Source organism: Aythya fuligula, chromosome 6 (assembly GCF_009819795.1).
Source record: "Aythya fuligula isolate bAytFul2 chromosome 6, bAytFul2.pri, whole genome shotgun sequence".
In the NCBI taxonomy this organism is placed as follows: domain Eukaryota; kingdom Metazoa; phylum Chordata; class Aves; order Anseriformes; family Anatidae; genus Aythya; species Aythya fuligula.
In genome coordinates this window covers 22904468-22927137 of record NC_045564.1, presented here as the reverse complement: position 1 = coordinate 22927137, position 22670 = coordinate 22904468, and the positions used below count along the sequence as shown (strand labels likewise).

The window sequence follows — 22670 nt, the reverse complement described above, 5'->3', positions numbered from 1 at the left end:
AGCCTGGCTACCCCAGCCCCTGCTCTGAAGGTGAGTGGCTCATGGCGCCTGACCCCTGACCTTCGCAAGGACAAAATGACAACCCCGCAGAAGGGAGAGGAGGCAGCGAGGGAATCGGAAGGGGGCAGCAGCCCTGAGGTAGCAATGAGCACCTGCATTCGCAACTCGCTCGGCTATGAAGACTTGGATGAATTTGCCTTCAATTTTGAAGACTATGATTTATGGGAGGCCATCAGAAACCATCTGGGCTACCCAGGCGGGGAGCCCACCTGTAAGTACCAGAGCAGTGACCCCTGGTTGCAGCTGTAGAGCCCCGATCTAAGTATCCCCCACCCTGTGTTTGCTGTCTGCTGCCCCCTCTGTGTCAGGTTTGTCTCCTGGTTTAGAGAAGGGATTGTCTGCCCCGCTGCATGCAGCCCTGTGCCTGGGGATGCTGGAGGAGCTGTCTGTGTGTGTGTCTGAGGTCTGTACAGATCCATTTCATAGTGTTGAGGTGCTTCCCTGTGTGTATCTTGCTCGAGTAGTTCTGGAGGCAGCTGCATCTTTAGTTTGTGCTTCTCGGGATGTAGCCCATGCTGTGGCCAGAGGAGAAGCTGCTATGCATAAGAACAGAGAAATTTTCCTTCCATCTGTGGCACAGAGTGACAATGAGCTGTTGCTCTTTGCTGGAATTTGAGCTGGGCCACAGATCCGAGAGAAGCAGAAGGTATCAGGTTCTCAGCTCTGCACTGGGGAGGACATAAACTAGTGCCTGTGTCTGCAGGCTTGAGTGTTGTTTGTGAAATCAGCTAATGGCAGGCTGGCTGGGGTGCCTGGAAAGGGGAAAGGAGGAAGGAAGTGAGAGTGAGAAAAGCAGGGAAGGAGAGAATAGGAATCCCAAGAGCAACGAGCACCTTTCTGTTCTCTGCATCTGTTTCCTTACCCGTGCAGCCCTTGTGAAAAACTGGCTCTCTGAGCCATCCCAGGGACTGCACAGGAACCAGAGCCTCACTGCACCTTTCTTTTCCTTTCTTTTCTCAGCAGGCAGTGGTCACTCGCAGTTAAAAGGCAGCTTTGTGTGTCACCTTGGGAGTGACACCATTCACAGTCGTAGCTCTGTGGCAGCTGCCCAAATGTCCTCATCTAGATCGTGCTCTGATTTTTCAAGGCATTGTACAAGTGCGCAAGGGAAGGTGACATGGCCCCAGAACTAGCTCGCTTGCAGGCGTTGCAAGCAGGAGTGGGGAGGCAGAGTGCAACACGGACTCAGGAGGCTTGGTTCAGTTTCTGGCTCTGCCACAGCGTGCCATTATGATCTTAGGCAAAATATTTAACTTGCCATTCCTCCCAGTCCCAGCATCATTTTCTCTGTCTCAGCTAGTCCATCTTTATAAGCCTTGCAGCCTCTGGGGAAGAAACGTCTGGCTGTGTGCTTGTACAGGGACCGGCAAGTGGGGATTTGCCTCTGGCTACGTCTGGTACTTGTTACTGTAAAGTCACAGACAATTCAATAGGAGCAAAGTTCAAAACACAAACCTGGAGCAAATTGTCACTGTCAGCTGTCCCAGGCTGAGCAAGCTATGCATTAAAAGTGGGAGAAATTGCCCCAATTTCACCCAAGAAACAATGGCAGCTCTTGGGAAGGTGGAAGGGGCAGATTGCTTCTAGAAGGTGTGATATGCATCACTTATGAAGGGGGGATATTGGGCTTGCTAACAGTTAGCACATTCATTGATTGCTACAGCTAATGCTGCAGGTGCTCGAAATAGGATGTGCTGCCCAGTCAACTCTTAATTATTTCTGCACAATAAATCCACACTGTGAATTAATCCCGCAGAGATACGGCAGAGACAGAGAGAGCAGACACAACAATGTCAGGTCTGTACAGAGGCAGCTCGTGTCCAGCTAATGCCGCTTGCTCAGCTACTTGCTACGTGGCAGTTGCTCTTCCAGGATCATCTCTGACTGAGGAGGAACAGATTCTGCAGGGCAGAGTCCTTGTTGGACCTGAGCCGGTCTCTTTATACTCCTTTTAGTTACTGGAGCATGGGGGCACTGTGCGGGGACACCTGGGTGGTAACAAAGATTAGCTGGGGTCCAGCTGGCTCTGTTACCTTGAACTCAGCACCAGCCAGGACAGATTTGGGTTCTGTGCCAAGCCATTTGGGGAGTCTGTATTGCATTTCCCTAGTATCTGCTCTATTCGTGTTTTTCCACGGTGCAGTGCATGCTGACATCTGAATGATGGAGAAGTGACAGGTCTTCAGTCTGCTATTTCTGCTTTAGGTGGTCTGTGTTAGGGGAAAAAATACATCCTGTCTTGGCTGAGTATGCGTGCAAACAGCACCCAGGAAAGTTGTCTTGCTCCTGCTCTCTATGTTGTAGTTGCTTCTCCCCCTGTCCTGGGGTCCACAGAGCTGATTCCTGGTCCCAGGCCCCCATACAGGACTGACAGCATGCCTCTTGTCACAGCCTCCAGAGATGCGTGGCAGGTTGCAGGTTTGTTCTTTCTCTGATGCTAGCTGGCACCTGAAGCACAGAGAGCTTGCATCTTCACAGCTCCTCTCGTGTCTTACTTAGCTTCCTTTTCACAGTGACACAGGTATTCTATAGACACAACTGGCGTGGCCCAACCTCATCCTCACACACCTGTGTGTGTCTGCACAGGTCTGTCCTGCCTCTGTCTTCACCTTCCCACTTAGACATGCTCTGCTACCTGTCTGCACGCACTTGGCCATATAGCTGTAATACACATCCCACATGCATGTACATACTTCAGGGTTGGTGGTGTTAGTGTGTCTCTGTATATCCATATTTACTCACAATCGTACTGTCCCACTCCAGCTAAAACTGGGAAAGCTGTGGCAAGGACAATAGCTCTTTTCCAGAAGCCAGCACAAGGCTTTTTATATGTTGATATATGGGACTTTTTATGTGTTGAGTAACATTTTGTTTAGTCTAACTTTAACTATTCCAAGCGATAGGGTTTCAGTCTCTTCTTCCTTGAGGTGATGCTCTAGCTTACCATTGAGGCAAATAGGAAATGTTCACCCTTGCTGTGATGCTGGGCCAGCAAGTTGCTCTCTAGTACTGATACACCTACCCTAATGCCTCGTTCTGGTCTTTCTGCTTGTGGACGGAGGGTAGAGGAAGGAGGAAAGTGGGAGCTAACACATGGGTTGAAGGCATTCTGCTGAGTTGGATGGGCTAGGACTGATTCTGGAGGAAGACATTAACCAGTGGACAGTAACACTTGTCATCTTCAGATTTATCTGGAGGAGAAGATACTTGGTCAGCCTGAGAAATCTGACTGGTGGAAGCCAACGTGGCAAGATCATCTTCTGGAAGAGACTGTGGGAGATGCTGTGTGGGAGGGTGACACACCAGGCTGTTGTAGTGGAGCCACCGTGAGAATCATGCTCCATAAACTGTCCTCAGACACTGTCACTGTCTCGTGCTCTGCTCATGGGGAGCTACTGGAGCTAGCTATGGCAAGAGCCGTACGTGGTGAGAGGGAGCTGCACTGGACAGTTTGGTTTCAAGCAAGGAGGGAAGAGCTATTCTCTGGGAACATCACCCTTGGATGTCAGTCCAAGATTGTACCCTGAGTAAGGACCCCAGGCTTCAGGCTCTCACTTGAACATGACATTCGTTTGGGGGAAGTGGCTGTGGAGCACGCAGGAACTACGAAATCTATGCATAAGTCTGAGGAAGCCCCCCCAGATGCACAGCTCCCAGAAACGTTTGTGTCAGTGGGCGGTTATTGGCTCCTATTGACATTGCAGTGCAGTAAGTGGAGCAGGGAGGAGTCCAGCTGACAGCAGGACTTGCATCAGCAGGGCAGCCAGTGGGTGAAAATCCCCTGAGGCTCACTATTGATTCATTTTATATTTAATTTAGCAACCCAGATTTCCAAGAAGCAAAGCCCTTGTTACGCCTGGCCTGGTGCTGGGCTGTTTCTTTCCATGCCATAGATGCACAGATACCTTCCTGCAACGTCAAGGAGAGCGTGTGGCCTTCGAGCCCAATGCTTTGCACTACTTCTCATGCCCAGAGAGCTCATGGTCTGTATGTTCTGTAGGTACTTGCTCAAGCATCTTGTCCAAGCACTGTTTCTCTGGCATTGCAGATGGGGCTGGCCAGATCTTGGTGAGCGCTGGCTAGCTAATAGCCCTGGTGTAGCTTGGTGGTGGGTCTGTAAGTGCAGCCTCTCTGGAGGCTTCAGGAGGCTGTGATTCAGCCAGCCAAGCCCTGTAACACAGACCTTTCACGGGGCACTGCAGCAGCACCGTGGATCGTCTGCAAACAGTGATAGCTGGAGTTAGTTGCACAGCCTACATGCCAGTCCCGGGTCTGCTCTGTTACACTGCAGTCTCACCACACAATTAAATAAAACGGCCATCGATATTTCCACGCGTCTCCCAGACCAGCAGCTAAATCTCCTTCCCTTTCACTGTCCTTTATGCTTGCTGAGCACCAAGCCTTTTTCCAGGGGGAGAAATGAGCCCCAGCCAGCTGCCTGTCCGTGCTGTCGGGGTGCAGAGCTGTGCGGTCAAGGCTTCGGACTGCTTTTTGTTGGGGCAATGTGGGGAGGGTTCGCCCACCGCTCATGCAGGTACCGTGGATAAGCTTTTGCAGTGATGCCCACAGCCTGGGAGGAAACCTCCTTCTGAAGGCATCAGGAACAGCTGGACGTAGGCAGGTGAGACAGGAAAGATCTTCAAAGGCCTGGAGGGTGATGGTGAGTGCTCCAGCTGCCAGGGCTCTGCTGGTGTAATCTGATGGGAGGAGGGTGGGCTGGGATGTGGTTCTGTGCCAGGCAGTGTGTTTCCACTAGACACACCGGTGGGCTTTTCTCCTTTCCCTTGTGCTCAGGCCACCGTTTTGAAGATAACCCTGGTGTGAGGAGGCATCTGATGAAGAAACCGTCTCGGAGCCAGATCACCAGGACAAGCAAAAAATTAGCATCAACCCCATCTGTCAAGAAAAAGAAGAAGAAGAAGAAGTTGGATAGAAAGCCTCATGAGGTATCCATGTGGTGTCCTCCCACACTTGTTCAGAAGCCATAAATCAGGATGAGAAACAGGCATTTTATAAAGTGACAAATGTAGTTTCATTATAATTATTTTTTACATGGCCTTGGGAGTAACATTTCAAGCTCTTATCCATTGTCGTGAGGGCTGAAAAAGTACTTTTTCAATAAAAGTTGAGATTTCTCTGAAATCACAGAGCCTCAACTTTAGGAAAGACATTAAAAAAAAAAAAACAGTCAGAGAAATGGTAGTGCTGTTTTGGAAGTCGGCAGCACAGTGATTTCACCATCTCTGGTAAAGAAAGTTAGTAGAGGAAACCTGGGGGAAAACTTATTCTAGCCAAGAAGCAGGCAAAGGAAAAAGATGTGAGTTTTGGTAGAGAGGGGTCTAGGGTTGCACCATTCTCTCTCTTCTGCCTGTGTCATCTTGAAGCTTTCTGCTTCTCCATGTGCTGATGGAAGCTCTTGCTCTGCTGCCAGTGATATTTGTCCCGTCTGTTTCCGTTCTCCAGCCCTCTGGTTAACTAAGGCAGGTTTACCCAGGCATTGCTATAGACCAAGCAGCACACTGAGGACAAAGCTGAGGCTTTCCACATACTGCTCATAGAACTCTGCGTCAGGGAAGTCTCACATCCTTGCTGTAATCCCTGCCAGGTTTTTGTGGAGCTGAACGAGCTGGTGGTGGATAAGAACCAGGAGATGCACTGGAGGGAGACAGCCCGCTGGATCAAGTTTGAGGAGGATGTGGAGGAGGACACAGCAAGGTGGGGGAAACCCCACGTGGCTTCACTGTCCTTCCGCAGCCTGCTGGAGCTCAGGAAGACAATTGCCCATGGTGAGTCAGGAACTGCTTTGTGCCACCAGCCAGGGTTTGTGCATTGCTCTGGGACAGGCTGTGCTGGGCAGCTTCTGTTGCCAGTCACTGAAGACATGCCAGCAGTGTCTCTGCCCATGCTCCTTGTAGGGTGTGGGGAGACAGACAGTCCTGCACCCCATTCTCCAGGGTAGCCCGAGGATGTCCATGTTGGTTCCTTGCTCTGTTTTGCTGCTCTCAGGCACATGGCAGCTGCAACACCCAGTTGTGTGTGGGCTGGAGATCTTTTGTGTGAGAAGGCAAGACCTGTCAGGGTGATTGAGGGGGAGCTACCAGAGCTACCAGTGCTTCTGGGCATGGGTAATTCACCGGAGGGAGACATTTTCTCCCTGGAGAGCAGAGAGAGATCCCCTTGGGATGAGAGTCTGGAGTCAGAGCCCACGCAGTCTGCTGCACGCGTACATCCCACTGAGTGGGATGTCTTGCTGTTTGTATATCGGCATGGTGTTTGTGCTATTTCAGTGAAAAGTGCTCACATCCCACAGGTGATGGGGCGGCAAGTTTTTCTGAAAGCTCTCAGCATGCCAAGACAGAAGCTTGTGGTTTCTCTTGGTCCAAAGGTTTACGTGGAGGACATGGGGCACTTGGGCTTGGGGCATTTCTCAGCTGAGAGCATTAAAATCTGTACCCCAGACAAAGCCTGGCTCCTAGTGTCCCCACAAACACGCGTTTCTCAAGAGCACAGACCAAAATGCCCTGGGGAATGTCCTCAAAATGCCCTCAGACCAGGTGGATGGTCTGAGGCCCCTGCCCTGTGTGCTGGCACTGAGACTGGCTGCAGAGGGGAAGCAAGAAGGGCTGAGAGGTGCCTCCAGTGCGAGGAGGGCCTGGTGCTAGGGGGGCTGTTGCGGGATGGCTGTGTCCCCAGAGCACGTGTGCAGCAGGGAGTGCTGCACACTAGGAGCAGGGCTCTTCCCCTCCTGCTGGCAGGTGCCGTCCTTCTCGACCTGGAGCAGACCACGCTGCCTGGCATCGCTCACCTCATGGTGGAGACCATGATCATCTCCGACCAGATCAGGGCGGAGGACCGAGCCAACGTGCTGCGTGCCCTGCTGCTCAAGCACAGGTGGGTGAGACACAGACAAGGGCTGCGGGAGGCTCAAGGCTTTATCTGCAAGCCCCAGGCAGCGAGGGAGGCTGGTGAGGATCTGGCTGTACCTCAGATAGCTGGATCACTGCCATGGCGGGGCGGGTGGTGGGATAGGGCAGGGAGACTATCTGGAGCTGGATAATGAGGCTGTGCCACTCCGTCCCCCAGCCACCCGAATGATGAGAAAGAGGGCTTCTTTCCAAGGAACCACTCCAGCTCCAGCATGAACTCCATTGTGGGGAACCACCACCACAACCACACCACGGACACCTGTGTGCCCCTCATGGGGGAGGAGCGCATTGAGATGGCTGACCCCAAGGCCCATGAGACCGAGTGCAAGGAGGTAAGAGAGATGTGAGGGGTTACCACTCTTATTATCCAAGCACACCCTAAGGTCACCCTTTGGCCTGTGATGGCACACAGCAACTCCTGATGCCCACTTCTAGGCCCTGTCACAGGAGGTCTTATCATTGCAAGGGCTGAGCTCCCCTGGATCACCTGGAGCGCTGGAAATCAGGTCACTGCGTTATGATTTTGGGACCTAATTATAGACTCACACTGTATGTGAATGTCTGCTGGAGCTTGCGATGGCAGCAACAGCCCTGGCGTTTGCAGGATGACCTTTCACTGCAAGGAAGCCCTATTAATATAGGGAAACCAAGGCACAGGGGCACTGTCCTTACTTGTTTGTGTTCTCCCCGGCAGAAAAACCTGCATCTCCATAACTCTGAGGGGCACCGTAAATACCTGAAGCTGATGGAGAAGATTCCTGAAGATGCAGAGGCCACAGTGGTTCTCGTGGGTAAGAGGCAATACATGGACTCCCCTGACACCAAGAGACCAGTTCAGGGCCCAGCTGTGGGTGCTCTCTCTCCTGATCTGTATGTGAACATCTAGTACATGTTCGCAAAATTTAAGTGAGAAGGGAGCCTTGTATGCTCTCTTCTGTAGAGATAATGCACATTTTGTTTGTAGTAGATGTAAAGGGTGACTGAGTAGTTTTTTCTGAAATTAAGAAGTACTGAACGTGAAGAGGTTGGTAGACACTGCTGTTGGGGACTGGTTTCCAGTTTAAAGGAGAAAGTTTAGCCACCTCACCAAAACATCCCATTTTGCAGCTCAGAAGTGGATAAACAGTGACTGACTGCCAGCCCTGCAGTAGGGCCTTGTGTTGTCTTCTGACCATTGCTGCCCCCAGCCTGGCTAGCTCATTACACCTTGCTAGCACCTAGGTCCTGCCCCTGGCTAGTTTTGGTTGTTGGCTGTATGTTGGCTGTATGTGCCAAGGAACTTGGAGTTTTTGGGAGCAGGGCCCAGCAGCTGGCAAGGCATCTGGTATCTGCCATATCACTGCCTAAATATATTTTTCTATACAAATGAGGGCTGTGGGCAGGCAGCCTCGAGCGTCAGTGGGTTTAGTGCCTTCTGACCACAAGACTAGTCCTTTTCAGCACTTTGCTGGCATTAACGTCTGAGCAAACAGAACTATGCTACAGGCACAGTAAATGTCAGTGCCTGTCTAGGAGATAGAAAACTTGGGCAAAGAGACTTGGCCGCTTAACCAAGCTGATGCTAAACCATGATGAGGCCAGATCAGTTTGATAAATGCACTTTGAATACTCGGATAACTACACACTGGTCATTTCTGTATCTTGGGATTCTCATGGCTGTTCAGATGGCCCAGATTTGCAAGTCTAACACAGAACACAGCTCTTTGCTGGACACAGATGGCAGAAAGATCAGTAATAATGCCAGAGAAATAGAAGTACTCAATAAACATTTGTGTTCAGTATCAGAAGGAAGCGGCTGGTATGCTGGAGGATGCGGGACTGCTTCCCAATCTGTTAGGTACCGAGAAGGCTGCCAAACACACTCATGAGACACGGACATCATCAAACAAACTGTAATTTGTACCTATGAGTCTTTAGAGAACTGGCTCATTTTTCATCCGAAAAAGGTCTAGGAATGCAGGGAACACACAAGAAAAACAGAATAAAGCTAACGGTGTCAGTGCTCAAGAAACAAAGTACAGTGATTCAGTACCTATAGGTTGTTTAACCTAACGTCCCTCTCGGCCAAAATAATGGCAGAGCTAATATGGGATTCAATTAATAAGGAGCTAAAGGATAAGAATGTAATTATTGCCAAGCAGTGAGGTTTATGGGAAATAGGTCATGTCAAGCAAACCTGATTTCATTCTTTGATGAAATTAGAAGTTTGTGTGATAAAACTAACTGCCTACACGTAAGAGGCTTCCTTCCATAAGGCAGTGGCTTAGTGGAAAACAACCTTCTGATTTAAAATCAGCCCCTTATAATGTAAGTAGAGCCTGTGTGTAGGATAGAGAATGTGCTAACTGGGAGAGCTAAAGAGAGTAAAGAGAGTGGTATTGCTGGGGAACAATCAGTGAACAAGGGACTTCGAGCAGTCCTCAGCATGAAGCTTGGTGTCCTTTCAGTGGTCTGGAAACAAGTACGGGACTGCAGGGCTCATGGGAACCTCCTACATTGCTGTTTCCACTGTTCAAGGCAGCCCAGTACAGCTCACCCCAATGATTAACTGTGCTCAAAACATTGCCTCCCGGTAGGTTGTGTGCAGTTCCTGGAGCAGCCAACTATGGCCTTTGTCCGACTAAATGAGGCCGTCTTCCTGGAATCTGTCTTGGAGGTCCCAATCCCTGTCAGATTCATCTTTGTGCTGCTGGGACCGAGCCAAGCCAACATGGATTACCATGAAATTGGCCGGTCGATCTCCACCCTCATGTCCGACAAGGTGAGGAGCTGACCAGCGACAATGCTGACACAATGCGAGGGAGCTTCAGTGGTTCCTCAGAAGTCAGTCCTGGGACAGGAGTGCTGCTGAGATGCTGTGCAAAGGCCCGGGTGGGAAAGACAGGCCTGAGCAGCTAGGATTTTTAAGAGTAGCCTGGCTAAACCAAGGTAGGGTGCTCCAGTACAGAGGGAAGAGAAGGGTAGATGTTTGGCTGGAACAGAGCGTGCTAGACTGGGAGGTGAAGAAAGGGGGGTATGCATAAAAGCAGGAGCAAAGGGCTGCCCAAGGTTAGAAAAGGAGACGTGTTCAGTTCACATTTCACAAACAGAGGAGGGGAGGCTGAGTGGTGTCTGTGACCATGACATCTGGCCTAGGCAACACTGACAAGAAGGCCTAACAATGCCTGGGAACTGTTTATCAAGAGTTTTGCCAGAGCTTTCTAAGTCCCATGGCTGCGGCGTCCATGCAGAGGAGCACATCAATGCAGGAGAGATGAGGAGGCGGAAAGGTTTTTCTGCCAGGCACAGACACTGCTAGAAGTTCCCCATCTGGCTAGATGGCAGGAAAGTGAAATTTATTATCCTGGTAAGGAATTAAAGACAAAGAAAAGATAATCTGAGCATCTGCTGCATACATCCAAGATGGAGGAGTCAGAGGTTCACAGGGACTTTCTGGCTGGTGCCATGCAACTTTAACCAAATAAGAAACTGCCACTCCTGGCATCAGTGCAGACCTCTCCCTGAAACGGGGACTGAAAGGTCCACTCAGAGCAGGTGGGTTGTGGGCTACAAGGGCCCCCAGCTGAAAGATCCCTCCCCAGGAGTCAGTTGAGACTGTGCTTAGAGCCAGAAGAGGTGAGCTGCCATATTCCAGCTTCAGTGCTATGTTTGTGGGCTAATCTCCTCATCTGAGCCCTGCTGCTCTGTAGCTGGAGCAGGGGAGTCAGCTGCTGCAACTGAGGCTGGCTGTAGCAAGGTTACTCGGTGGCTGGCGCCGTGAAGGGAGCCCGGTATCATTTACAGCTGGAAGCCGTGGCTCCAGGGAGTCTGTGCACTGCAGAGACCTTAGCTGTCGCCTACCTGCTTTACAGACAGGCTGCTCACTTGTTCATCTTCTTCTAGCCCTTTCACTGCAGCGATATGCAGGAGGCAATGCAGTACTTCTGCCCAGTTGCCAGCTACCTCCCCTACTACCTGTAGTAGCGCTGTCTCCTCAGAGACCCTCCTTGTCATCTTGTCCTTGCTGCCAGGAGCATCTCCATTTTTTTCTGCCTGGTTTCACGGGCACTGCTTCCCTCATGCTGTACACTCCCATTTTGCCTTCCTCTCCCATATTTTGTATCCTTATGTCCAAGTCTCCCAAGAGTCTCCTATGCTTGCTCCTCACTTACATGTCTCACACTCTGCTTCTTGTACTTTATCTGCAGTGTGTTAGGACTCCACCAGCTTGTCCCTCAAAACCAATCCAAGTTCAGACTAAGAGGACATCTATCTGTTGCATAGCCCCAGTTTTGAGCTGCAGGGACAGGGGACACCTGAAGTCTTTTGTCTCTGTGGTGCCTGGCTTCTGAAATATTACTGAGCTGGGCTCTGTACATACAGAGCTTGTAAGGAGGAGGATTTGGCCAAGTACAGCAAGTGGCCTGGAGTAAACACTGTCACAGGCTGGCAAAGTATAGCAGCTAACCTAGGGAATGAGGCACCAGGATAGCTGGGAAGCACAGATCTGGTGTTGTTCGATGGAGAGGTCACAGGAGGGGAGCCCTGTGGCCTGGTGGAACACGTAGCTACCAGGGATGGGCTAGAGCAGTAGGGCCTGGGGGAGAAAAGCAAGGAGGTCACTGGGAAGGATTTATAGGGAAGGGAGGATATATAGGGAAATGTCAATAGGTGGAGCAGTGGGAGGGAATGTGGGTCACCGCGTGGCAGCAGTGAAACAAGCAGTGGGTGGAGGGAGTGGGATGTTATTGAAGGGTCACAGCAAGCATTGTGATTCCAGTTGGTAGGTAGCTGAGTGCAGTCTTGCTCTTAGCCTTCTCCCTTCCTTTCTCTGTCCCTCTCAGCACTTCCACGAGGCTGCGTACATGGCAGATGACCGTCAAGACCTCCTCAACGCAATCAATGAGTTCTTGGACTGCAGCATTGTCATCCCCCCGTCAGAGGTGGAGGGCAAAGACTTGCTCAAATCCATTGCCACCTTCCAGAAGTTGCTGCTAAGGAAGAGGAAGGAAAGGGAGCAGAAGTCCATGAAAGAGGGGGATGTCCAGGAAGCCAAAGGTCTCTCCACTCAAATTTGGGCAAAAGAATTTGTGCCTAGTGCCCTCCGTGCCCCAGTGGGCCCTCCCCTCACAAAGCCTGGCAGAGGGGTGAGCGGGGCCTGGCTCCAGCAGTGGGCAGCATTGGTGGGGGGCAGCAGAGAGGGGGGCCAAGGGGAGGCAGGACAGTGGCTGGGGGCAGCTAGAGGCGATGGGATGTGCAGTCACAGGGGGCCCAGCAGGTTAGCGCTGCAGGAGAAAGGTCTCCGTGGGGTATGGAGAAAGGGCAGCCCAAGGGTGGCCCCGAATTCCCTCGCTCAAGCCCTGCCCTCCATGCACCTCCAGAGCTGTGTGAAGTGAAAGCTGAGGAAGAGGAGGAGGAAGCTGAGGACGACCCTTTGAAGCGGACTGGAATATTTTTTGGAGGTCTGGTTCGGGACATAAAGCGCAGGTACCCCAAATACCTCAGTGACATCAGAGACGCCTTGCACAGCCAGTGTCTCGCGGCCGTTCTCTTCATCTACTTTGCTGCTCTCTCTCCTGCCATCACCTTCGGGGGACTCCTAGGTAATGGGCCTGCTTTCTGGTCTGCTCTTTGCACGCTGGAACACTGGCTGTGTCTGTGTGATGCTGTGCTGGGGTGGGCTTCGGTGCCGCTTGCTGAGGGAGCGCAGCGGTGCTGCGCTGTGGCCGCTGCCTTGTCCCCTCGCTGCTGCTCGGCCTCTCCAGCCTCGGCTCACTGCCCCTCTCTGAGTGCTCTCCAGGCAGGCTGTGCTGTTCCAGCCAGAGGAGCCCAGGGCTGGAGGCAGGCACTGGGAGCCATCACCCAAGGCTCCCTGGTCTCCGTCTGCACTCCCTGCCCGGCGCAGGGGACCTCTGACCGGTGGGACAGGGACCTGCCTCCTCTGTGTGGAGTCTACAGACTACCTGTCTATGGAGACAGCGCCTGTGTCTGTCTGTGACACTCACATACTGTTCTCTTTCCCAGGAGAGAAAACTGAGGGTCTCATGGGGGTCTCCGAGCTGATAATCTCCACCTCGGTTTTAGGGATCCTCTTCTCCCTGCTTGGAGCCCAGCCGCTCCTGGTCATTGGCTTCTCAGGGCCTCTGCTGGTGTTTGAAGAAGCTTTTTACAAGGTACTTGTGAAGCAGTGTCCGTGCTTGGCACCCATTCGTTCTGCCCATGTGCTGCAGAGGGCAGCCAGCATTTCTCAGCTCTCCCAAGGGACTGTGTTACTGTGGACACCCTGTGTCCTACCAGGCTGTCCTCAGTTCAGCTGGGGCTGGCCTTATCTATGCTGACCCCTTCCAGGTTACACTGCTGGGATTTCTGTCTCCCGTTGCTGTATCCTACAGGCTGACCCTGTTGAGGTGTGACAATGGTGACAGCACTCCTTTACCCGCTGACTGCCAGAGAAGCTTTGTCCCCCAGCCCTGTGCTGCAGCCCAGTGGGCACTTGGAGCTGCTTCCTAAAATACTGCTCCGCCATCCTTCCTTGTTCTTGAGGCTTCGTCTGAAGACAGTTTCAGAACTGTTATCCATACCCAGATTTTCTTGTATGGGAACCCAAAAACATTCAGTGTGTCGCTCATTTTGGAAATCCCATGCACATTCTGCCTCTCAGGATGAGCCCAAGGGTGCATGCAGATACCTTGGTCAGGCAGGATGGACATGTTTTTTTTTCTCTAGAAGCATGATCTCTTCACTGTTAAAGTATCCTTGTGTCACCTTACCTCTAAACAGTGGGTTTAATCCTTCTTTTTTCTGGCTGCTGACATGTCTGGGTGTATAAAGCATGTTTTTTCCTACAGCTAGGTTTTCATCTTGGGGTGTCAAGAGTTTAGAGCTGGTGATGCCATTGTGCAGTGGGGATTTCTCTTCTGTTCTGTAACCTCACTTTCCATTGATGGGTTTTGCTTTGTCCAGTCATGGTGTACAAAAGTGTACCTCTGTACGCCTGCTTGGGGTGAGCTTGCTGGTGTTAATAAAAGGTCTGCAGCTTTACCTGTGATTCCAGCCTTGAATTCGCGGTCTCTGTGTTGGTTGCCTGTGGAGATGAGGATGCCTTTTTCCAGGAGTCTGGTCGATCTTAATGGGGAGGAGATGAGGGAGGCAGCCTGAGGAGGTGTGAGTAACTCGTTGCCCTTTCCATTTCAGTTCTGCCAGACACAAGGCATTGAGTATCTGACAGGCAGAGTGTGGATTGGTTTTTGGCTCATCGTCTTCATCTTCATTATTGTGGCAGCTGAGGGAAGCTTCTTGGTGCGCTACATCTCGCCCTTCACCCAGGAAATCTTTGCTTTCCTCATCTCCCTCATCTTCATCTATGAGACCTTCTACAAACTGTACAAGGTGAACCTTCCCCGGGGGGATGGGCTGCCATGTCTCTTGGGCCCCCATTTGGGTACCTTCTACGCACCCCTGTCCCCAACAGCGACAGTGTCCCCTGCCCCTTCTTGTGGTGACAGTGCCTTCTGCTTCTCTCACCTGCCCAGGTGTTTGCAGAACATCCTCTGCTGAAGTTTTACCCACCGAACGTGCAGAGCAGCCTGAATGCCAGCATGCTTTCTGCAGATGCGATGTCACTGGGAATCAGGATGCAGCCCAACACTGCCCTCCTCTCCCTCATCCTCATGCTGGGCACCTTCTTCATTGCCTTCTTCATGCGCAAGTTCAAGAACAGCCGTTTCTTAGGAGGAAAGGTGAGAGGTTTGTGGGACCCAGATGTTAGGAATAAGGGACATGCCAAATAAATAATGCTTCTTACTGCAGCCTTTTGTTCTTCAGAGTGTTTGCTTGGTGAAAATTTGAATGAATTTGACCACAGTACTCTGTCCCATTTGTGTCTTATCCAGCCCTGTATGATCACAACTGCACCCTGGAGTGTTACTTTACTCCATGTGATGCTGGTGCTATTAGGGACCATCTGACAAAGAAACACCAACAGTCTTTTAAATACTATGCAGAAGGGATGGTAATCTGACTTAGGCTGTGGATGAGAGCTGGCTGTTGATGATGGTATCTGCACTGTCCTGCTCCAGTGAGCTTTTCTGAAAAATCCCCTGGGCCCAGGGAAAGCTCATTTGGCTGGATACAAGTCTGTTAAACTAGAATACAGGAGAAAGCTTACAACTGGGTGTAAGGAGACCAACCTTTGCCCTTTGACACCGAGAGTGTTTGTTCTGCAGGCTCGGCGGATCATTGGAGACTTCGGGATCCCCATCTCAATCCTGGTCATGGTGCTGGTGGATTACACCATCACAGACACGTACACGCAGGTAGGTGCCAGCGCTGCCCTCGGAGCCCCTCCTCCAGCACAGCCAGTGATCCGTGCCACACCGAAGCATGCTCTTGTGCAACTGGGGATTTATATTTCCTGCCTAGTTAGTCATAACAGTGCAAAGCAAACAGAGACGCTCCCCTTGTCCTTACTCCCACGCTGAAAGGAAGCTCCAAGGGTCTTGCTGAGACAGAGACCAGAGCTACAGGGACCGGAGTGCCCCTGACAGCCCTCTGATATTCCTGCGGTTGGTAGGGGAGGTTTTAGAGGATCAAAGTTAAACAATGCAGTTAATTCCATGTTTGTAACTCTAAAAACTTGTTTTCATTCAACAAGACGTAATCAATTTATTCACACTAAAAGGGGTGGCATATAGAGTATTTTCAGTGGTGTACAGTCAAGTTTTCAGTACTCCCATGTGTATGCTCCTCTTAACGATAGGCTACTAAGCATTTTGATCATTTTATCTCAAGCACAGTGATCTCTTTCCTAGTTTGTGCACAAACTTAGTTATCAAACATACCCATCTCATAGGTTTCCTTTTTTTCCCCTTTTTAATAGATGCATAGTTTTATCCTTTTGTTTTGCTATTTCTGTCAACTAACGCTAGGGAGAGGGTGAAAGGTAACTCCTGTTCAGCAAGACAGCCCAAGGCTTAATGGATTCCAAATGCATTCTTTTTCATTTAAATCTCAATGTAAAATCTGGTTTTATCAGACGTTGGTGAAATCATACACTTTGTTACATCCTTTTCATACCATTCTACACTTCAACAATTAATATCAGAAGCATTATCATTTCACTATCAACTCAGCATATGTACATGGCTTTCTGAGAAAACAGTACTTAGTTGCACAGCTTAGCTCAAGTACAAGCATTCCAGAAATATTATTCATACTTATGCTGATTAACATAAATGCAAATCATAAACTCTCGCTGCAGTGTTCGTGCTGACAGTTAGCAAGAACTGCTGTAAAGCAGGGCAGAGCCAAGACTTTAAATGCTAGTGAACGCAGGGTTGGGGCCATGTACAAATAGGAGTCTGTGTGGTCTCTGATGAGAGCACAAACATGATATTCCCACTGAACATGATAAGAGTGAGGACATTTCCAGAGAATGTGTCTAGTTCTGGGGTCCCCGGTGCAAAAACAATATTGAAAAATGTCTCCAAAAAGGCTTAGTGTCTGGAAAACCACCTCAGAGAAGAGTGACCAGTTCAGGGCACTTGGATGCTCCAAGTAGAGGTCAAGGAGCATTTTAAACATGGTCTGCAAGCCCTGACATGGGGGTGAGGTTTTTGAGGGAAGATGTTGATCTTTTGGACAAAACCCAAGTGAATTCCTGTAGCTGAAAGAGGAAATGAGGCCCTTGTTAGAAAGAGGGGACATGGGATTTTTTTTACGCTGAAGGGGATTATCCATGAGAAAGTCCAGCTTGGGTCAGGGTTGCTGTCCCATCATCTGAAGCTTCAGACCAGGGAGGCCGGGAGGATCAAGGCCAGACCCGTGTGAGGCTGTGGGCATGTGAGTATTGATGAATAACTGCTCGGTTTTGCGGCTACACCACCAGAAGTTGAATGTCCCGTCTGGCCTGTCGGTCACATCTCCTCACAAGCGTGGTTGGTTCATTCACCCCATGGGCAGCAGTGGGACCTTTCCGTTGTGGATGATGTTTGCCTCTGCCATTCCTGCCCTTCTGGTCTTCATCCTTATCTTCATGGAGACGCAGATCACTACGTGAGTACCTCCCCTGCCAATACCAACCATCGCTCACCTCCAGGCAGGCAGGGCTGGGATGGGTGCTGGTGCCATTGGTGTGGAGGTGTGCCTCATATCCCGGTGGGACAGCAAGGGCAGGACCCTGCCCATTTCAGACCACATCTTCTTGGGTTCTTCCACTGTCTCGTGGCTCTCCTCCTGGGATACAGTGTGGTGGAGACCTGCCTCAGACAAGCACAGGACAAAACCTCTAATCTGAGGTTGCCATCTGCCATCTCCTGGCCATCTCCTTGTTGTCCCCACATGTGCCCTGTTCAGGGAATAATCATTGTCCCAGTTGCGAGGCTGTCCATGGGCACTGGACGCTTCCTGTGATGTATGTAGGTTGTGCCTGGCTGACACAAACTCTTGTTCCTCCCAGGCTGATTGTGAGCAAAAAGGAGAGGAAGCTACTGAAAGGCTCTGGCTTCCACCTGGACCTGCTGCTCATTGGCACGATGGGGGGGCTCTGTGCCCTCTTTGGGCTGCCCTGGCTGACCGCAGCAACCGTGCGCTCCGTCACCCACGTCAACGCCCTGACAGTCATGAGCAAGGCCATTGCACCAGGGGAGAAGCCCAAGATTGAGGAGGTGAAGGAGCAGCGTGTGACAGGAGTGCTTATTGCCGCCCTCGTCGGTGAGCCTCTGCTTGGGGGAAGGAGTGAGGGGGGGTCAGGGCCAGACACTCAGATCTCACCCTGGCTGTGTCCCTGCCCCACAGACCACATTTCACTTTGCCCACTTGCTGCAGGACTGCCCCTGCTGACCCTCACACCAGCTCCCCTCTGGAAGCCTTGGGTAACTGACCCCACAGTCTGTCATTCTCCACACCCCCTCCAGCCAGACTCCTCTGAACCCGTGCACCCCAGGACAGACAGAGAGGAGGTGGGGGAGGGCTGGGTGCATGAGAAGAGCCATGCCCTGAGCTCTGTCTCTGCAGGCCTGTCCATTGTGATGGGGAACATGCTGCGGCAGATCCCGCTGGCTGTGCTCTTTGGCATCTTCCTCTACATGGGGGTTACGTCCCTCACCGGCATCCAGCTCTACGAGCGACTGCTCCTGATCTTCATGCCATCCAAGCACCACCCTGACCACATCTACGTTGTTAAGGTGAGCGAAGACAGGCTGCAGGAGAGCAGAGAAGGAAGAGGCAGGTGAGAGAGGATGCTGGTGATGCTTAGTTTGGTGACCCCCGAGGGGTGATGTGCTGCAAGGTTGTGTCCAGAAGTAGTGCAGGATGCACATGGAGGTGATAAAATGCTAGGATAGCATGCTGACAGGCTGCACACAGAAGTGTGTTGCCAGGATATTGGATGGACAGAGTGTTCACAGGGGTAATGCATTGCTTAAATGGCTGTAGGGGCGCTACACTGATGGATAGGCTGCACAAATGCTGATGTGCTACAGGGTTCTGCCTTGCTGTCGTGTACAAACAGGTAGAATGCACAGCACAGTGTTGCGTTACTGTCCTGTGCCATGTAAAAGGGTTGTGTTCGGCCAGTTGGGCCTTTGTTAACCTGTGCGGGAGGAAAATGTGTTCTCAGACTGGATTTACCTCCCTAGGTAAAGACCTGGAGAATGAATCTCTTCACCTGCATCCAACTGGCCTGCATTGTGCTGCTTTGGGTGGTGAAATCGACAGTGGCGTCCCTGGCCTTCCCCTTCGTCCTGATCATGACAGTGCCGTTGCGACGCTTCGTGCTGCCCCGCTTCTTCCACGACAGGGAGCTCAAAGCCGTAAGCAGATAACTGTCCTCGCACTCTTGCTTGCAACACTGTTGTGAGGAGATCCTTGGCCAGCAAAGCTTTGCCTTTCCCTGCTGTTGTCTGGTGGTCTTTGTTCAACGGCAGTTAGGTGGGCTGGTGGCTTCCTCAGAGCTTGTAGCCCTGGGAATGGAACATGGGGTGGATGGGCAGCCTAGGGTAAGGAAACAGAGGATCCTGCCACACAGTAGGAGTTTTCTTTTCCATTCTCCTCCTCATTTGTGGCTACTTCATCAAGGAGACCCCCTATTTCCCCACTGAGGCAGCAGCAGGGACAGCCTAGCAACACACCAGTGCCTGCAGCTGCTTGGCAGAGGAGCACGTAACCACAGAGCCAGCACCTTTGGTGCTGGCAGCTCCCTGGGTGCTGCCAAACTCCTGAGTTCCTGTTGGTGAGCAGCCTGGAGCAGCACCCCAAAATGCTGTGTGCCTGGGTGTTGCTGGCAGGGCAGGAGGCAGGAGCTTCTGTGCTGGACCAGCGAGCAGGCACTGTCAGAATAAAATGCTGACAGCATTGGGCATTGGGCTGGGGAAGCATGTGTGGGCATGAGGGGTAGAAAAGACAGGCCTTTGGGGAGGGAAAGAAGCAAGAGCTTTGCTCTTCCCAGAAAAGAGAGCTGCCTGGCTCGCTGCACGCTGTTCCCTCGGCACCAGGTGTGCCCCGTGCTGGGGGCTGCTGTGGCCCTCAAAGCCCTGTCTCTGTCTCTCCCCAGTTGGACTCCGAGGATGCGGAACCAAACTTCGACGAGGACGGCCGGGATGAGTACAACGAGCTGCACATGCCTGTGTGAGCTGGGGCCTGCCGTCCCCACGCACGGGACAGCTGCTCACGCCTGCTCGTCACTCCCAAGGACTAACTGGAGACTTGCCGTGAGCTGTGCAGCCTTGCCTGGACCAATGGCTGTTCCATAGCCCCCGGGAGGCAGCCCTGGCTCCTGCTGCCCCATCACTCGCTCGGCAGAAGCTGTGAGTCTCTCTCTTTTCGGACCTGGTGGGCCGAGAGATGCCTCTCACACCCCGAAGCGGTGTGGTTGCAGAGTGCCCGTGGGTCAGGGGGCTGCCCACTCCCTGCTGGAGGCAGCCCGTGCTCAGTCTGCAGGCGGTGAAGGGGAGCCCTGCCAGCTGGTCCCACTGTGTCCCACTCCACTCCCACGAAGCTTGGGTGTCGCAGCACCACACACCATCGAGCAGGCACGGGGACAGGCCAGTGGATGGCCAGCGGGCTCCTCGCAGGCTGGGCAGTGAGAGCAGCCTCCATGCTCAGCTGGGCAGATGCCTTCCTCCTGCTCCCTCTGCCTTCACAGCCAAACTGCCATCCCATGCACCCTCCTGAGCCTGGGGCTCCCTGGGAGGCGCTGCCACCTCAGTGTGTGCCCCAGTACACAGGCGAGGAGGGACCAGTGCTCTTCTTCGGCCAGCACAGCTCCCCCTGCACCGGTGGGACAGGCACTTTCTGGGCCCCGATGTCTTGCAGATGAGGGGTGCTCTGCAGGCCCCATCCTCTAGGCCTTCATCTGCCTAGTCACCCTCCCACAGGACTCGTTTCCACTCTTGTTTGGCATGCAGGAGGCTGATCATTTCCTCCTAACTTTCACAACACTCTTCTCAAAAGGAAAACAGCATGGGGAGGGGATGAGCAGGTACCCTTCAGGCTGCCTTGGCTATGTGCCCTGTTGCAGGGACCAAGGAGTCCTGTGCCATTCTGCACATTTAAAAAGGTTACAGGGGTCCGAGTAAAAATTCCTCACAGGGTTACATCCCAGTTCCTGATTCCCAGCTCCCCGTCCTTGAGCACAAACCACATTTAAGAAGCTATACAAGAGATTTAGTGCTGGAGCACAAAACCGTCCTGTGGTTCCCCTCTTCTTCCCTGCGCAGTGATCCACCAGGGCTGGCTCCCTGCAGCCCTGCAGTGAAGTCACTGAGCACCATGGCCCCATTTCTGCTGACATGCTGGGGTGACTTGTCATCTCCAGGGGTCCCCGCTGACCGGGAAGGAGCAGCATTCAGTGTGCCCAGCACTCAGCACCCTGGTCACCTCCAGGCAGCTCTGAGGGATGTCTCCTGGGGTCTCCTGGACCAGCAGCCTCCATTCAGAGCTGCCCTGGACACCACTGGCAGTGCTGCTTGGGGCCAAGGCAGAGGTAGCAGCCACCCTGGCTGCAGCTAGCAGCTCTGGCATGTGGGCAGCTCTGAGGGTAGTGCCCAAGGAGATGGGCAGCCCAGCTTCTCCCTCCAGCACTCACTGGCCATTGGATTTGGGATAAGCCACTGCCCTGGTTCCTGTTTATCAGCATGGCTCCTGCAGGAGAAGGTGGGTGCATTGCTGCCGGGAGGGTCCCACATCTCCCCAGGAGGCTGCAGAAATACCTGCCAGGTATTTCTGCCCCCAGCAGCTGGCTCCTGCCCCGCAGCCTGGCCCACCGCAGGGCCCGGGGCGGAGAGACGAGCGTCTCTGTGTGTCTGTGGCCGTGTGTGTCCTGTCCTCCCTGTGTAGTGTAGGAGGCCTGTTGTCGCTGCGTGTTGTGACTCCTCTGACTGTAGTGGAAACAGCTACACCAATAAACTCTTCACAGGAACCACGTCTGGCTCTGTTCCCCAATGAACTGGGCAGCTCTGCAGGGTGTAACAGCAGGGGTGGGTTGGGACCGAGCGAAGCGGGGCAAGGGGCTGGAGAGCAGGAAGCAGGGGGGTCTTTTCCCTAACCATTTGTTTATTTGTTGTTTTTCTTTAGCACCAGAATCAGTAACTAGAAGTTTGGTAACTGGGAATAAATCAAATTGAAGTTCCCTGACAAAAAATTGTTTCTTGCCTGCACCAGCAGGCAGTGAGGGAACAAGGCTGGCTGGAGCAGGGGGTATCACAGCACCACCCGCACAGAGGTAGGCTCTGCACCATCACCCAGTGGCTGGTTACTGCACGAAACCAGGCTGGCAAAGTTGGAGACCTCATGCTGGCCAGTGGAAACAGTGGTCAAGAGCCCCCTGTTTAACCAGGAACGTTCACCCGTGCCTGCGTGCATCCGTACGTGCGTGTGCCTGCACACTCAGCACGTGCCCGTTTCTTTACCCAGCCTGTAGGCACGTGCTGAATACAGAGGAAACATCTCAGTAAATACATGTTCCCTCCACGTTTTCTTCCCAGACGGGAGCCAAACCAGGTGGACAGCACACAGGCCTGACCCAGCACCCTTCTGCATCTCCCCGAGCTGCTGGCTGCTCCTGCCGTGGGGTCCGTGTGGCACTGGGTCAGACATCCTCCAGCCACACTCAGCCTGGGGCAGGTGCTGCAGTGGGGCACAGGAGATGTCCCCCACTTCCCTCAGTCAGGGTCACTGGTTGTTCCTGGGGCTCGTGGCAGAGGGCTGAGCTTGCCCAGGTGCAGGGGTGGTGGCCACCCTGCTCCTGGGCTGGTCCCACAGCGGGACAGCCAGTGCCTGGCCCCGTAGCACCCTCTCCAGGTCCCAGCAGCACTGCTGAACGTGCAGAAGAGGAGGGAGGCAGTATGAGTGCCCAGCTACAGCACGTGCAGTGTGGTCAGATGCAGCCTGGAGCATTCATGAGCTCTGCCTGCAGGCTGCTCCACCTGCATGCTCCCCGCCGCCTTCCTCAGCTGTGCTCAGGGAAGCACAGAAGAAGGGTGGGCTCGGGGGGTACCCTCACTTTGCAGGACCAGCGCAGGAGGCTGCTGGGTGCTGCCATAAGCAGGAGGTTATTTTGCCAGACCACCGAATGCCCGTGTAGGAGAGGAGAGGAGCCGAGGGGCTGCCCCAGCCCAGCCCTGGGGGATGCCCTGCAATGTGCAAACTCCCTGGCAGGGGCTCGGTGCTGGCCCAGGGCCGCACTCTGACAGTGGGCTTCTCCCACCT

At 52.7% G+C, this 22670-nt stretch overlaps 1 protein-coding gene across 1 annotated transcript in view; it reads left to right on the top strand.

Moving 5' to 3' along the window:
• The window catches only part of SLC4A3 (solute carrier family 4 member 3), a 32532-nt gene extending 11164 nt beyond the window's left edge, over positions 1 to 21368 (top strand). Inside the window, exons 7-23 of the mRNA XM_032190347.1 lie at positions 4855 to 5006; positions 5666 to 5846; positions 6816 to 6951; positions 7144 to 7318; positions 7681 to 7777; positions 9563 to 9747; positions 11810 to 12023; positions 12347 to 12568; positions 12990 to 13138; positions 14160 to 14354; positions 14498 to 14704; positions 15191 to 15280; positions 16852 to 17018; positions 17422 to 17675; positions 17979 to 18148; positions 18602 to 18775; positions 19516 to 21368. Of these exons, the coding sequence (XP_032046238.1) occupies positions 4855 to 5006; positions 5666 to 5846; positions 6816 to 6951; positions 7144 to 7318; positions 7681 to 7777; positions 9563 to 9747; positions 11810 to 12023; positions 12347 to 12568; positions 12990 to 13138; positions 14160 to 14354; positions 14498 to 14704; positions 15191 to 15280; positions 16852 to 17018; positions 17422 to 17675; positions 17979 to 18148; positions 18602 to 18775; positions 19516 to 19593 (2846 nt within the window). The 3' untranslated portion in view covers positions 19594 to 21368. The remainder of the gene's footprint in view (positions 1 to 4854; positions 5007 to 5665; positions 5847 to 6815; positions 6952 to 7143; positions 7319 to 7680; positions 7778 to 9562; positions 9748 to 11809; positions 12024 to 12346; positions 12569 to 12989; positions 13139 to 14159; positions 14355 to 14497; positions 14705 to 15190; positions 15281 to 16851; positions 17019 to 17421; positions 17676 to 17978; positions 18149 to 18601; positions 18776 to 19515) is intronic.
• Positions 21369 to 22670: the final 1302 nt, after the last annotated feature.